The sequence below is a fragment of the Hemitrygon akajei genome, chromosome 5 (genome assembly GCF_048418815.1).
Source record: "Hemitrygon akajei chromosome 5, sHemAka1.3, whole genome shotgun sequence".
Classification (NCBI taxonomy): Eukaryota; Metazoa; Chordata; class Chondrichthyes; order Myliobatiformes; family Dasyatidae; genus Hemitrygon; species Hemitrygon akajei.
Genome location: NC_133128.1, coordinates 61999185 through 62015214, shown reverse-complemented (window position 1 = coordinate 62015214; position 16030 = coordinate 61999185). Strand labels below are relative to the sequence as shown.

Genomic DNA, 16030 nt, shown 5'->3' with positions numbered 1-16030 from the left:
ACATTATCAGCTGTGCAACCACTTGACCTCTGTTATATCATCAGAAATGCTTACCGTGCCATCCCACACCCACACTTCAGAAAGTCCAGTCACCTGGCTGTACTTCTACTCCTGGCGTATAGGCAGAGATGACAGACTGCAGCACCAGTGGTGAGGATCAAGGTGGCACGGTCAAGAGAGGTAGAGAAGTGCTTACAGGACTGCTTTGAGTCGGAGGACTGAACAATATTCAGGTACTTATCTCTGACTCTAAATGAATACACCACAGTCGTCACCAACTTCATCAAGACCTGTGTGGATGAGTGTGTGCATTCGAGAACACACTGACATATACAAACCAAAAGCTGTGAATAACCTAGGAGATATGTAGTCTGCTGAGGGCTAGAGCTGTGGCATTCAAGACTGGTTATCCAGAACTACACAAGTTGTCCAGGTACAACCTATAAAAGGCCATTTAAGGGCAAAAAAACAATTCAATTGAAGTTAAGAGAATCGGATGCATGTCAGCTCTATCAGGGTTTGCAGGCCATTACGTCCAACAAAGTGTAACCTAACACTGTTACACACTGTTAGTAATGTTTCACTCGCAGATGATCAATGTCTTTTACGTAGGCTTTGAAAGGGAGAATGAAACTATACTTATGCAAATCCCTGAAGCTGTGTTCTCTGTCTCAAAGGTGTGACCTCTCAAGGCAGCAAACCCTGATGATGTACCTGGTAGGGCATTGAAAACCTGTGCCAACCAATTGGCAGGAGTGTTCAAGGACATCTTCAAAATCTCAATGCTGCAGTTGGAGGTTCCCACCTGCTTCAAAATGGACGACAATCATACCAGTGCCCAAGAACAGGATGAGCTGCCTCAATGACCATCACCTATTTGCATCTACTGAGATGGAGTGCTTTGAGAGGTTGGTTATGGCCCAAATCAACTCCTGCCTAAGGGCCTAGACCTGGACCTACCATAACTTGCCTATCACCACAATAGGTCTACAGCAGATGCAATCCTACTGGTTCCGTCGGCCTTGGATCACCTTGACAATAGCAATACCTATGTCAGTGTGCAGTTTATTGATTACATCTCAGTGTTCCACACCATCATACCTTCAGTTCTAATCAGCAAGCTCCAAAACCTGGGCCTCTGTACCTCCATCTAGAACTGGATCCTTGATTTCCTCACCAGACCACGGTCAGTGCAGATCAGAAATAATATCTCCTCCTTGCTGACAATCAATACTGGCACACCTCAAGGATGCCCACACTGATCTACTCTCTCTACATCCACAACTGTACAGCTTAAACACATCTACAGGTTTGACGATGACACAGCTATTGTGGGAGAATTTCAGATGGTGATGAAGTGGTGTCACAATAACAACTTTGTGCTCAACATCAGTAAGACCAAGGAATTGATTGTGTACTTCACGAAGGGGAAGTCAAGAGAACACACACCAGTCCTCATTGAGCGAAAGGGAGAGCAGTTTCCAAGTTTCTGGGTGTAACATCTCTAAAGATCTAACCTGGGCCCGACATATTGATGCAATTACAAAGAAGGCATGACAGCAGTAAATTTCATTAGGTGTTTGAGGAGACTGGTATGTCACCAAAGACTCTTGCAAATTTCTTTTGGAGAGGATTCTAATAGGTTGCATCACCATTTAGCATGGAGAGGCCACTGCAAAGGGTTGGAAAGGCTGCAGAAAATTATAAACTCAACCAGCTCCATCCTGGGCCTAGCCTCCCCAGCATCGAGGATATCTTCAAAAGGCGATACCTCAAAAAGGACCCTCATCACTCAGGGCTGGTCCCGTCAAGGGGCTACGGGAGCCTGAAGACACACTCAACATTTCAGGAACAGCCTTCTCCTCTCTGCCATCAGATTTCTGAATGGACAATCAATCCATGAATCATACAAACATACTTCACTACTTGTTTTGCTCTCTTTTTGCACTGCTTATTTCATTTAATTGTTTTTTTTACATATATGTATTGTAATTTATGACTTTTTATTATGTATTGCAATGTATTGCTGCCACAAAGCAACAAATTTCACAACATAAGCCAGTGATATTTAATTCAGGTATTTCTTTGAAGCTGGAATCCCAAGCTGAAATTTGAAGTATAAGTTATGAATTTAACAATATGGATTTATACAAATATTGAAGTATGTAGTTGCTTTATTGGTTCCTTAAGTTTGTTATAACCAAGGGTGGTAATGGGGACAAGCTCCCACTACCGATTAAATGCTCCCAATGGTGTGCACCTCAAATAGCCTCTGACAACCAAGTCCACCTGTGGCTTAGCTCCCAAGACCGGCGGAACCGTTTCTACTGACACAGCAGGGGCACAGGCAGGCTACCAGAGCCTTAAAACCAGTTGCTTCAGACGGATAGGGCTCATCAGCCATGGTTGGCAGCTCATCTTGGAGAAGGAAAACTCTGATCTCAAACCTCTGCTGCCTTCCACTCATGGGGAAGGCTTTGGGAGTAAACCCCGAGGGAAAAAATCCAGATTTGGAGTCTCTAAGGCATTCCTACATTGAGTTCAACGTTGACTGGCAACTCCTGCAATGCTTCTGGTACCAAATTGCATTAGTCTCTGCCATTTCTTTGGGGGTCATCAGTTGCGTAGAGAGAGGGGGAGCTTGCTACATGGGCAACAGCTTGCTCTCCATATCCCAGGCTTGTGTATCTAGACAGCTCGGATGCAATATCCATTGTCAACCCTGACCAACGGAGGCCCTCAGTTGTTTTATTTCAAGACAAATTATTATAGAAATGCTGACAAAATAATTATGATTTTCAAAAATTTTATCAATAGTGCCTTTTTCCACAAAAGTAAGCATCCTTGAACTTAATTTACAATGTGAGTGTGTTCCTCATCTGAATGGTGACTATTCCAAACAAACTTATACTGAAAATGCCATCTTGAGAGCAAGAGTTAGCCAAAACAAACATTTCTACAAACAAGAACTAAAGGTCCTACGATGGCCTAAAAAATATACAAAATTGTCATCAGCATTTTACGAAGTTCTTCAAAAATGAAATAACATCCCAGTCCACATTCTTCATTTAGCGAGGAATTATTTACTCATTTGTTAAAATCAACATTATGATTATTGGCACATGTTGTAAACAATTGATTCAATGCCTGCCAATCACTCTGTTAGAAGTATTGATAAGGACAACCTTTGATGAAACATGGTGAAGTTACATTTGAACAAGCTAATTTTGAGCTGATATATCAGATAAGAACAACATTCTAGGATGCTGGCAAAGGAAAGGTAGTCATATAGTATTGAAACATGCCCTTTTAAACTCAAACTGAACTTAAATGAACACATCCTGATTTTATTTTTGAGGTCACTATCTAAAATATTTAAGATCCTTAAATACCTGATAAGCTTTGAAATACTGCTGAGAAGCAGTTGATGTCTCTGAAATATACTGGACAAGATACACTTTACCTTGCTCCACCTATCATGTCCATATCTTTGATTACATAACAACTATGTGATGAGAAACACTTAAAAGAAATAGCTGCCACACTGCACTTGCAGCTTTATTACCATCAAAAGAGGGAGGAAGTGTTCAGCAATACTAATATAGCAGTGCTAACTGGACCCAGATCAAGTTGGCTTGTTCCTTTCCAGTCAGAACATACAAGGAAAAGCCCTTCCCATGATATCATATTCTATTAAAATCAAATATAGAGAGTCATTTGACTTTCGTGAACTCAGTTGTTTTCATATGGTTGGATCCTAATATCCCAACCGTGCAGAATTGTTTAATACTCTTTCAAGCCACATTCATTCATTAGAAAGCTTAAGAGGAAACCTACCTTGTTAATTTCAAAGCATTTCTGAGGAATACTGCCATTCATAGTACTCTCCTGGATTTCAGTTAGTCTCTTCTGGATATTCTCTACAATGGTGTCACGTGGCTGATCGGAGAGTATTTGACTGATAACATAGCTTCAACAAAGAAAGTAAACGAAAGTTAAAACACATTCTTTGAAAGAGTCTAAGCATTTCAGAGAGAAATATTTCTTTATCTAGTGTTGGTTAATAAACAATCCACGTACCCTGAGGTAACAAAACAAACTTTTCACAAAGTAATAATGGAATAATACTCATAACCGAGGAAACCTTCCCCCAGCAATGAGAAAGGACAATTCTCTCCCTGAAAGCGTTTTGGGCATAACCACACCTCAACAAATGCTGCAGTACAAGAAAGTAGCTCTGCATCGGATTCTCTAGGGCAACTGTGGATGGACAATAAATGACAGCTCAGCCTGAGAAGCCCATATCCACTCAATGAATATATTAAAAAAGTAGATAATTGGCCTTGGCAGTATTTTGCTAGAGGGATAAATGTTTGTGAGGTTACGTAGGTGGAGGTCAAGTTATAATGGCACCTCCTTCATCAGCAACAGCTTAATTTCTACCTTTGATGTCTCTCTTTTTCCTTTGCAGGGTGGATAGGGTTCTGTTGAAGATCCTGACCTGGAGTTACACTCAGACCTCGGCTCATTGCAGTGGTAAAACCCACTCCCATGGGCTCGAAATCCCAAGGGACTAGGAGAGGAGTGCGCCCGTACAGCCCTGTGGATGGGCTGATTCCAGGCCAGTGCCACCAACTGAAGCGCGGTGGGAGAAAACAGAACATCGGGAGCAGTGGATCAGTTGTTGGGGTTCTGTACTCAGTCAATCGTGCCCTTACTCTCTCTCTCTCCCCCCATCTCTCGGTGGTGGGGAAGAGTTTGCTGTCAATTCCCCATTCAGAGAACTTGGGAGAAAAATAAATGCTGCAATAGACTTTATCGTAAATCAGGGTGATGCTTTATTACATCTCCCCTCTCACTGTGAAAGGGGACGCACTGTTTCCCCTTTATTGGGGTGGTGAGGGGGGTAGAGGGGGGGGAAGGAAGAAAGTCTGTGGAATGTCGAATTATCAGGTGAACTATTAGTTTTTGTTGTACAGCAGATCATGGGTCTTTCTTGGGGGCTTTGTTATTGCATGCTTTTTGGGTGGAGGGTGCTGATGCTTTTTTGAGGAAGTGGGTAGGGTGGTGGAGGGTCGTTGTTTTGCTGCTGCTAGAGCGTGGGAGGGATAGGGGGCTTTGGGGTTCTAACATTTTTACTGTCTCTCATTCTTTGAGACACTTCTCTGCTTTCATGGATGTCTGTGAAGAATAAGAATTTCAGGGTGTATCTTGGAAACATTTCTCAGATATTAAACAGAACTATTGAAGACACGTATTTTTATCCTCTTCAGACAGTACCTGGTAGGGTGTGGTGGGGGATAGGAACTGCAGAGAAATGGAAAATAAACAAGACTTTAATAGCCCCACAGAGAACAACATCATGAAAGGTGCAGCATTATTACACACACAGTTTGGAGCTCAAGTTTCTTGACTGTGGTTTAAACCACACCTTCTGACTCAGAGATGACAGCTTATTGTATATATACACTGAAGTTAGTACTCATAATTTGAAAAATGTGTTTTAAAAGCACACAAGCAAGATAAGTTATTTAAAATCAGTTCCTTACTTTCCAGTTTCTTTCGCTAGGTCACACCAGTCTCGTCTAACAATATCCAGTCCTTTTAGCTCCTGCTTTGTGACGTAGCGTCCATCCGCAGTGGGCTCTATGACAAGGGCCGCATATTTCTTCTTCTTCAGCAGCAGCAATGATTTAAACACACCATCAATGTCCAGCTCCAGGAGTTTGTACTGCTTATTTACTTCACTCTTGACCTGCCAAAGCAACAGCATGTTAGCTAATTTTCAAACTGTCTCATTAGATCCACTTTAGCCTGTACCCTAACCACAGACTGACTATAGTATGAACCTGACTTAGCTTCCCTCAGTGGTGATAATGATATTTATTACATTATTTTCAAACCATGGCAGAATAAGGTGGCATTTCAACCCAGCTCAAATAAGTATGAAAACTGACATCTGACCAGGTAAATTAGTACATTCTCATTCCCTAATAAGCAACTTATCGTGCTTGTGAGGTAGAATATAGGATTTTAAACATGTAAGCTGCACGTGCATCCTTTTAGCAACCAATTAATTAACTAAAAGCAGTTTCAAGTAAGGGATTTCATAATTTTGCCGAAGAAAAGTCCAGAATGTTAATCCCTTTACTTTGAACTCCTGGAGAGTTTATATACCACGAATCACCTGCAACCTCATTCATTCTCCAGAGTGAATCAAGGTACTGCTATTCTCGCTTTAAAAATGCACCAAGTCCAAGCTAAATCCTGATTTGCAGAACCAAATGATAATAGGCAAAAGGGGATCTTAGTCTTGACATTAGATCAAAAGTCAACGTTTGATTGACTCTCCCATCCTTTAGCTCTGGTAGAGTTCCTCCCATCAGTAAACCACCAGAAAGACATCCTGGCTTTTTCCAGGCAAGAGCTCTCCTCTTAAACTGAAGAAAAGCTTCACTTTTGACCCGCCAAAGAGTTCTCTTCCTTCTACTGGAGTAAAAAAACAGGCTGCAAGGTTTTTGATTCACATTTATGTGCCATTTACATCTATCCTTTGTTCATACCACTGGACCCAGGCTTCTGTGGTCGAGAGAGTAGAACTGCCACAGTACAACAGTTCTTCCACTTTAAAAACTCTCCAGCACAGGTTTCCTGCCATCTCCAGATACAATGAACAACCACCATGCATTTATGTACTGATTTATTAAGACGCAGCACAGAATTGGTCTTCCAGAGCCACGTCACCCAGCAATCCCCCAATTCAATCCTTGCCTAATCACAGGATAATTTACAATGACCAATTAAACTATCAACCAGTACGTTTTGGAACGTAGGAGGAAACTCACGAGGTCACAGGAGAATGCATAAGCTCCTTACAGGCAGCAGCAGGATTTGAACCCTACAGTGCTGTGCTCCCCTAAATCTAACATACGAAGTCTATCCTTTGCCAGAGTGCAAAGTGTTTTATAGTCCTCTGTGTTTATATTCACTCTGCTGCTTGGTGTTTGGGGTAGCAGTCACAGAGACAACTCCATAAAGCCACTTCAAAAGTTAGTCACATTTTGCAAACCTGGTTACATATTGTTGATTTTTCAGTTCAGTAATTAGAAGTAGGTATTTAGGCAGATATTTAACCACGAAATGCAAAGACCACAAGGGCCCAATTAGCAGAACCAGATACAATTTGAATCATGGCTGTTACCTGCAAGCAAAATCTATCAATACTTCACTTTAGCAGGCTTTTGGCAGAATATGAGGATATAACTGAAAGAAACATATCAAGCTGATGAAACTCAAAAGGGTGTTTGTGATTGAATCTCCAAAAAATCCCATCATGAACGCAAATTTCCAGGTAGTTAGCTTAAGTAGAACATTTTATATATTTTCTTTATTTTAATTGCTAATTAAAAAAAAATTCCAGTTTTCCTTTAAATTTTCAACAACCACCAACTATTTCCATTAAAACAATATTGTTAGAGTTGGCGGGGGTGAGGAAAAGGAGGCGAAAGTTGAACAAGATTGAACTTTCTTATTATCAATTTAAGCTCTGATTTACTGGGCATATTTAAGAGTAACAGTGAATGATTGAAACAATAGCTCAGCCACAGAAGAAGAGCGAGATCAGACCATCTGAGTTCACAAACTGTTTGCACAATACCGAACGTACTTGCCAGTACTGAATTCCTCATGGGAAGAAAAACATTTCAATTAAAAGCCACCTGGCTCTAACCAAATTGTTTAGATTACGATTTTCATTGTTTGTATCCAATTCAAGCAAAGGCCAATTGAAGTAAATCCTACTTCATTTACATGTAGTATGTACTGAAATTCAAATAAATGCTTCAGAAGTTGTCAATACTCTTATCGATAAATAAATCTCACTCATGAGACACATGGTACTTTTATTTAAAATAAAATGGCACTGATATCTGATCTGTGTATCAGATTAGTCACTGCAACGCTTGAACTCTTCAGCATGGTACGTCACCTTGTTTCCCAGTTTGAAAACTTCTTCCAGATTTGTACTGTTGGTATTTATCATGATGGAATCAGTGTCTCCATAAATAACTTCAAGGTTCATCTAAAGCAAAAGAAAATGCCAGCTGTAACAACCAAGGAATTGTTTCTGCACAGATGCTGTTACGAGGAAGAGTCCAAATTTTGGTCTTTCTCAGTTCAAATAATTTTGCAAAACCACAACAAAAAAGCAAATCAACTTTGCCAGTGAAAATCATGCCTGACCTGCCTTCTTACATGGGTTTAAGTGACAGTAGGGTTAAACTGCAAAGCTACCATCTAAGTATATTATCTATTTAGTCTTGTCATGGTTGTTTTGACCATATTGCTCGCAAATTAGCTGTAGAGCCCCATCGTATATCTGCAATGACCATGCTTCATGATAATATATAAACAGTAAATCATGTTGTGAGATCTCAAAGTGCAACAAATATACAGTAAATCTCTTTCTTTTCACTGCTTTCATTCAAGTCTATGCATATATAACTGCGAATACCAATGGATCTTAGTGCTGTGATTGAAGATTTACCCAAATAAAGAAACAGCCAAATTCATAAAATTGGTTTGTCTTGCTTGAAAAAGACAGCTTCTAGGGCTGCATCAGTCAGATCGTTAAAGCTTGTGAGCTGCCTGGCTTTTGTTCCATGCTCTCTATTAAATTTTCCAGATATTACATGGGAACCAAGCAGAACCTAACCAATTGATACAATAAACAGTGCTTTAGGAGATTTTGTATCTCATTTGAGTGGCCAATAAAGGATGACAATGGAAACACCTTAAAAGTCAAACAGTGAGGGGTTGAAGGGTGCACAGCACAAATCATAACTGGCTAAAACACAAAGTTGTCTTAAAAAACAGTTATCTTAAAAAACACAAAGTTATCTTAAAGAGATGCACACTGCAAAATAATATCTCAGATCTTAAAAATGAAGGCAGCATACCAAATACCCTCTTTGTTCTCCTATCCACCTGCGTTACCATTTTTCAGGAGCTACGAACTTGCACCTCAAGGTCCCCCTGTACACGAACACTGAGGTCCCTGCCATTTACAGTGTATGCCCTTTTACTATTGTCCATCCCAAAATGCATTGTCTCACACTTATCTGGATTAATTTCCATCTACCACCACTGTACCCAACTTTTCAAATGAACAACAATGTATTTTTTCACTATCTATTACTTCACCAATTTTGTGACGTCACCAATCAGTCCACCCACATTCTCCTCCAGGTAATTTTTTTTTGAAACAAACACCAAATGTCCACTGCACAGGCACACCACTGGTTACAGACTTACAGGCAGAAAACCACCCACAACTGCCCCATATCACCAAGTCAATTATAGATCCAGTTTGCCAACATATATGCCATCATTTCCTGAACCAAACAGAACTTGTCAAAAGCCTTGCTACAGTCCATGTAAACTAAATCTACTGCACTGCCTTCATCAATTTTCTTAACTATTTCAAAAATATTCAGATTTGTGAAAAAGGATACCCTTTGACAAAACCACTTTAACTACCCCTAATTAGGCTCTACACTTTTAAGTGAATATAAATCCTACCCCTTAGATTTTATTTCAATAATTTCCCACTATTTTTGCAAGGCTCACTGGCCTGTAAATTGGCTTATTCCTTCTGCCCTTTTTGAATAGGGAACAACACTTACTATCTCCAGCTTTCTGGTACCTCACACATGGCTAATAAAGAGCAAAATTCTCCACTATAGCTCCAACAATATCCTTCCTTATTTCCCATAGCACTGTCATTGGGTAAATGATCAACTTAACAGATGCTTCAGTTTTTTGCAACTCTATTGCAAAAGTATATTTTTCAGATTAAGGAGCTCTCAATGCTTGAGTATATATTTATATATATATATTAATATATGAAGCTACTGTTTTACATTCACCACTTGTGCTAAAGTGGTCTCACATTGCACTTAAAATGGAGCAAATGAATTACTACCTGTTTTTAAGATATATGTCCAAATCACAAAATTCATACATTCATCGAATTAGCTCAGGAGCTTTAGTGGAAAAATAATTACTTCACATTCTTTAGAAATATATGAACTCATCTGACATAGGTGCAAGGAATTGTTTAACTGATACACATGGATCTAAGGAGTTTATTTTCTACCATCATACTAAACTCCTGCACTGTAGACTCTTCGTGAGCCACACATATGGAGCAACAGGTTACCCATAGCAAAGATTTGTTAGTTATTCTAATAGGCCCCGCAGCCTCCAATCTTGTCTTTCCTTCAAAGAGACACAAGTTGAGCTGAATTTACATTCAGACCCCCACTTCCAACTGAATGCTCACTTTTATTTCAATCACAGATACATCTGTCAATTGAAACCCTCAGCAGAATTAAATTGTACAGTTTCAGATTGTCTATTAGCATTAAGCAAATCCTGTTAGTGAAGATGTAAAGAGTGATGTTGACAGATGAGTTAATAAATAGGGAAGCAGAGCACATTACTGGAAATGGCAAATATGACAGGTCTGTCACGGTTCTGACCTTTTATTGCATAAATTTACATCACCCGTGAGTGAGTTAGAATTGCTGTACTTCCTTTGCTTTACAAGAAGGGTCGGCTTAAGAATTTCTACTCCTCCATAGCTAATTACAATATTTTCATTTTAAGACAGGACACATCCAACATCTACATTCTTCATCAAACAAATTTATTTCGAGAACCTGTTTAATCCAATTGCAGGTTCACTTAGACTATAAAAAGCCCGTGACCTTTAATAACCTACATAGTTATTTGCGAGCTTTGTTCTTATTAGTCATAACAGTGTCATCCCTTAAGCAGCTCTTCTGGCAACTTCTCTATCAAGAATTAGAGTGCAGCAAAGTAACTGTGCAGAATACATGCTGCAAACACAAAAGACAATATTCATTGTTCATTTCATGTATGGAGAAGTTGTTTCATATTGATCTTAATGGGGACAATATCAAGCATGAAAGGTAGTTTAATACTTCCCATTATTTCACATGCCACCTTCTGCCTCCCCACAAAACGTGACATGAATAGTATAAAACCTTCTGAAAATGGATATCATGTACTTTCAAAATATAGCCCCTTAAAGCTGCTGTTGGAACAGGAGAGCATTTCTGAGCAGGTTACACAAAATGAACCAAAAATTAAAACCATTGCAGAATTGCTGCTAATGGCATACAAAAGCAAAGTGGTAAACACAGCATTAGCACAAAGCACTCAAAGGAGGCAGCTCCTGAGGGAGAAGTGCTTCTATTCACAAGGTTCACATATGTGAGGAACAACACAATTTATCACACCCAACATATGAAAAACATTTCTTTAATTAACACAAATAACTTATTCCTGATTAAACTCTTGAATATGAATGAGATTTGCTGCTGTGAAGGAGCAGTTCCTGAAGTTGGCTGCTAATATCTTTGCAGCTTAGCACCATTTTATACACTGATACGCACGGGGATAAATTACCTTCTGGACCATCTCCTTGGTGTGCACGAGAATCTGAAATAAAATAAAAGTTGCAGGTAAACAGGTGGCAATTATTGGTTAATGATCTACTTGTCTACTCTAAATACAAACACAAAAATATAAGATACGCCTGCTGAAATAATTCCTGTGGTTCTTTGAGGCTGTGCAGTATTCCATGACTTGCATTCAGTTTATAATATGTCTCACCTACTGGATGGATGGCAAGGTGGAGATGTGTTTCTACCAAAAGAGGAGTGAGGCGCACGTCCCTCTGCTACCCTTGGACAAGGTGTAACACGTGCTCAGCACCCTCCCCCCCAAATCAGGGTCACATTAAGCCATGGGATCAGGTGGTGGTTAGTCTTATGAGCAGCTGGTGCATATCACAAGTCCCAGTTATGTATGCACAGATGCCAGGCAGACAATTTCCAAAGAGTATTGATAATGGCTGGGGTCACCCATCTCGTAAAACCTCTGCCCAGAAGGCAATGGCAAGCTACATCTGTAAAAAAATTTGCCAAGACCAGTCATGGTCATAGAAAGACCATGATTGCCCATGTCATACAACACAGCACAAAGAACAAATAAACTTCTACTGGACTGTACTCATTCCATCACCGTATTCTCCAATTTCATTAGCACAGAAAATCCCATCTACCTCAAACTTACTCAACAATGACTCTGACGTAGGGTTCCAAAGATTTGCAACCCTGCGCACAAAGTTCTGTTTACTCAACTCCATCTTAGGTGATTGATCTTGAGACTATACTCCCCAGATCCTATATTTAATCTGGTCTGCAGTGATATTGGTTAGGAAGGCAACAATGACATAAAACCAAGGGGTGGGTGGGGATGGTTCATCGGAGTAAAAGAGAAAAGGCAAACTCATAGCCTTACCTCCTGAGCAGTGCTAGAACGCACATAACGTTCCATACAATGGAAAGGCAACTCAGCCATTTCCAACAAAGGCAAGAAAATGTGAAAATTATGTTAATGGCGACAAGAAGATGATAACACAGAAATTAAAAGCACCTTTTATTCAGCTTTGTTTAAAGGACAGATTTGGATTCACCCAGTCACTAACTTCCAAAAACTGCAACATTTTTCACCTACACTTAAAATGATGTCATTAATTTGATTCTCATTTGATCATAATTTGTAGATTAGAAAAAAAATCTTGTCCTTGTAGCCTATTTTAAATCTAAAACCCTTGAGTGGTACAAAGAGCAAGTGATGACCATGGAGTGCTCTTGATAAGGACAGCTTTTCCATTTATGGGGGATGGGGAGGAGGAATGGATGCCACAAACTGTTATCAAATGAAGTGCGAAACTTTTAAGAAATCAAACATACTCCGAACTTTGAACAAGTGTCTTTTATTTTTAAATTGTCCTGATTCAAATCATATTATTACAGCAACTCTGAAATTGTGTTCATTTCCGAAGTATATTTGTTGATTTGCTCTTTGTAGCGTCATAGAGTAATACACCCTTCGGCCTAAGCAGCCCATATTCCTCAACTAGTTAGTCCCAATTTCCTACGTTTGGCCCATGTAACTCCAATCCCCTCCCCTCCATCTACCTAGCCAAGTGCTCCTTAAATGATATTATTGTGCCTGCCTCAACCACTTCCTCTGCCAGCTTGTTCCATAGACTCACCACCCTCTCCTTGAAAATGTTGCCATCAGGTCCCTTTTGACTGTTTCCCTTCTCACCTTAAGTCTACACTTCTGAGTTTTGCACCTCCCTACCCTGGAGAAAAGACTGTTACCATCCACCTTATTTGGGCTTCTCATAATTCTGAACTGAGCTATAATGCCCCTCATTTTCCTATATTCTAAGGAATAAAGATCTAGCCTGGCCGAACTCTCCCCATAACACAGACCCTCTAGCCCCGGCAACATCCTTGTAAATCTTCTCTGCACTCTCTCCAGTTTAACCATGGATTTCCTATAACAGTGTGCCAAAACTGTACACAGTACTCCGAGTGCAGCCTCACCAATGACTTACGCATACAACTACAACATTATGTCTCAACGAAAGGTGAACAAACAATTGGAACCAGAAGGGGGGGCCTACGTGTTAAGTGGATGGATGGAGTCAAGAGGGGAAAGGAGACAGCAAAAGGTGGGCTGGGGGAAGAAAAGAGCAGCAAAAATGAGGACTGGAGGATCGGGGGGGGGCGGGGGAAGACTGAAATAAAAAGGGGAACGCACACAAAACACTGGAAGAACTCAACAACTCAGGTAGCATCTATTGAACGGAATAAACAATCAGGTGATGTGGGATGCTACCTAAAGCTAGAAAACTCAAAATTCCTGCCTTTGGGTTGCAGATTACCCAGGCAGAATATAAGCTATTGCTCCTCCAGTATAATACCTCAAGAAACTTCCCTGGGCACATTTCACAAACTCTATCCGTGCCCTAAACACTGTGGCCCAGTCAATACAGAGAAATTATTAATCTTAAACCTATCAGTAATTTCTCTACACATCTGCTCCTCAAATTGCTGCTGACTACTAGGGGTTCTATAATACAGCCCTACTAGAGTGACTGCCACCACCTTATTTCTCAGTTCTACACATCTGGCCTCAATGGACAATCTTCCAAGGACATCGTGTCTATGCACTGCTTTCATGTTGTGACAGCTATTCACTTTTTTCTCATGTTTGCTTTCTAAACACACAGCACCTCCCACATGTATGATCAAAAACAGTTGTACGTAAACTTCCAATCAACAGTTTGTTAGTTTCTGTTTGTAAATGTCAGTCAATCTTCAATTCTTATTATGGAAATGGAAAGTAATAATCAGCTTGAAGTTTAAAAAGCACTCACTAAGAAGAGCTCTGCAGAAGCAGATGCAAGTCACTGCACCTGCTTTATTACTGCCGAAGAATGCCGCAAAGACAATAGGTTACTTGGTACATTTTAGTGTTAAATACATTTTAAACCAATAAAAATAAAAAAAATAAAAAAAATGATAATAAGCATTTATTTTGCATCAGTCTAAACAATTAAAATCCCATAAAAGGCAACTAGTGATCTTTTGGAAATACTTGAGCTTAAATAAGCTTTGAGCCCAATAAGTGGTAAAAATACAATCATAATCTACTGTACAAATCTAAATACAAACCTGAATTATCATTTGGTGTGCATTTAAAAAGGAAAGTGAGCCACACAATAATTGGACCTTAAATACACCCCAGTTGATGGTATATAGGGAAAGTATACCAGTGCTCAGGCAATAATTGGCCACCCATTAATATAGTGACAGATAACTTTAAAGTGTCAAAAGTGAATAAATATAATAGCACTTCTACTTTAATTGTCATTAAAGATCCCATGGTGCTAAGATTAAACAAAACCTACATATTTCTTTATCACCTTTTAACTATTTGTGCAGTTTAGGATTACTACTTCCCAACCCCAAGGCAAATTAGTTCAAGAATTTTTAAAAACTCCTAGATCTGTGAAGTACTACTGCATTGGAAACAATATTTCACTCATGTCAAACACATCAGTGAAGAGTTTAATAGGCAAATCTATGCTGTAATTCAACACTTATTACAAAATGCCAAAGTCATTTCCCTTCAGACTAATTGGCTGAGATTTAAGCATTATTGGACTACAACTGCTTAAAAGCAATAATGAACTCCTCAAACCAAGTGTTGGCTGATTAGAAAAGCCATAAATTAAGAAGCTTTTCTAAATAGATTATGCGGTTCGAGTGGAACTTGGGGAATTCCCAATATCTTTCCATTTCACGTTTAAAGCCGGTGTTTTATTTAACAGCAATTACTTTGTTAGCAATGATTTCCTTATTTTATTGAGTTCCAAGACACACACACACGATACACACTGGGAATAATTCACCCTCACTGGCTGCAATCAAAACATTTAGATCAACTGATGAGTAAAAGCCCAAATCCGAAAAGCCCAGCAGACCTTCCCTGTCATCTTTCCCAAATCACTTTACAGTACATAACGTGCTGAACATATCCAGTCACACATTTAAACTGTTTTATGTTTGGTGCCCGTGCAATGCACTTGCTGAATCATTACATGAAAGAAAGCAAGGGGGAAAAAAAAAGTCGGCAATCAAATTGAAGCAATGACTCATTCTTCTTTAGGCACATATGGGCAAGAATGTGGAAGTATGATGATCCAAGTATGAAATACAGAAATACGGCAACAACAGACTGCAGGACTAACGTCCAAACCCTCAGGACAGAGGTTCCCAACCTCTATTTATGCCATGGATCCCTAACATTAACCGAGAGACCGTGGACCACAGGTTGCGAACCCCTGCCTTTGGACAAATAATAAAATAGTTTTGATTCATAACACTGATACAGCACGATGCCATGGGGAAGGGAAGTACAATAATTAGTGCACCCTATCTCCATTTGCTCCCCTAACAATGGCAGCAACTGAAAAACAAACACAGCAAATGGGACAAGAAACAATTCATGTCACCTAATATTCTTTACTCTGGGGAGGGACACACTAAATGGATCACTGAGAACACTGTAGACATTA

At 39.7% G+C, this 16030-nt stretch overlaps 1 protein-coding gene across 2 annotated transcripts in view; it reads right to left on the bottom strand.

Moving 5' to 3' along the window:
• The window catches only part of pola1 (polymerase (DNA directed), alpha 1), a 295953-nt gene that overhangs the window by 155271 nt on the left and 124652 nt on the right, over positions 1-16030 (bottom strand). For both annotated transcript variants that reach the window (XM_073045628.1, XM_073045629.1), the window contains exons 27-30: positions 11494-11526; positions 7988-8080; positions 5550-5755; positions 3838-3970 (exon numbers count right to left, since the gene is read on the bottom strand). In XM_073045628.1, coding sequence (XP_072901729.1) covers positions 3838-3970; positions 5550-5755; positions 7988-8080; positions 11494-11526 — 465 coding nt within the window. The remainder of the gene's footprint in view (positions 1-3837; positions 3971-5549; positions 5756-7987; positions 8081-11493; positions 11527-16030) is intronic.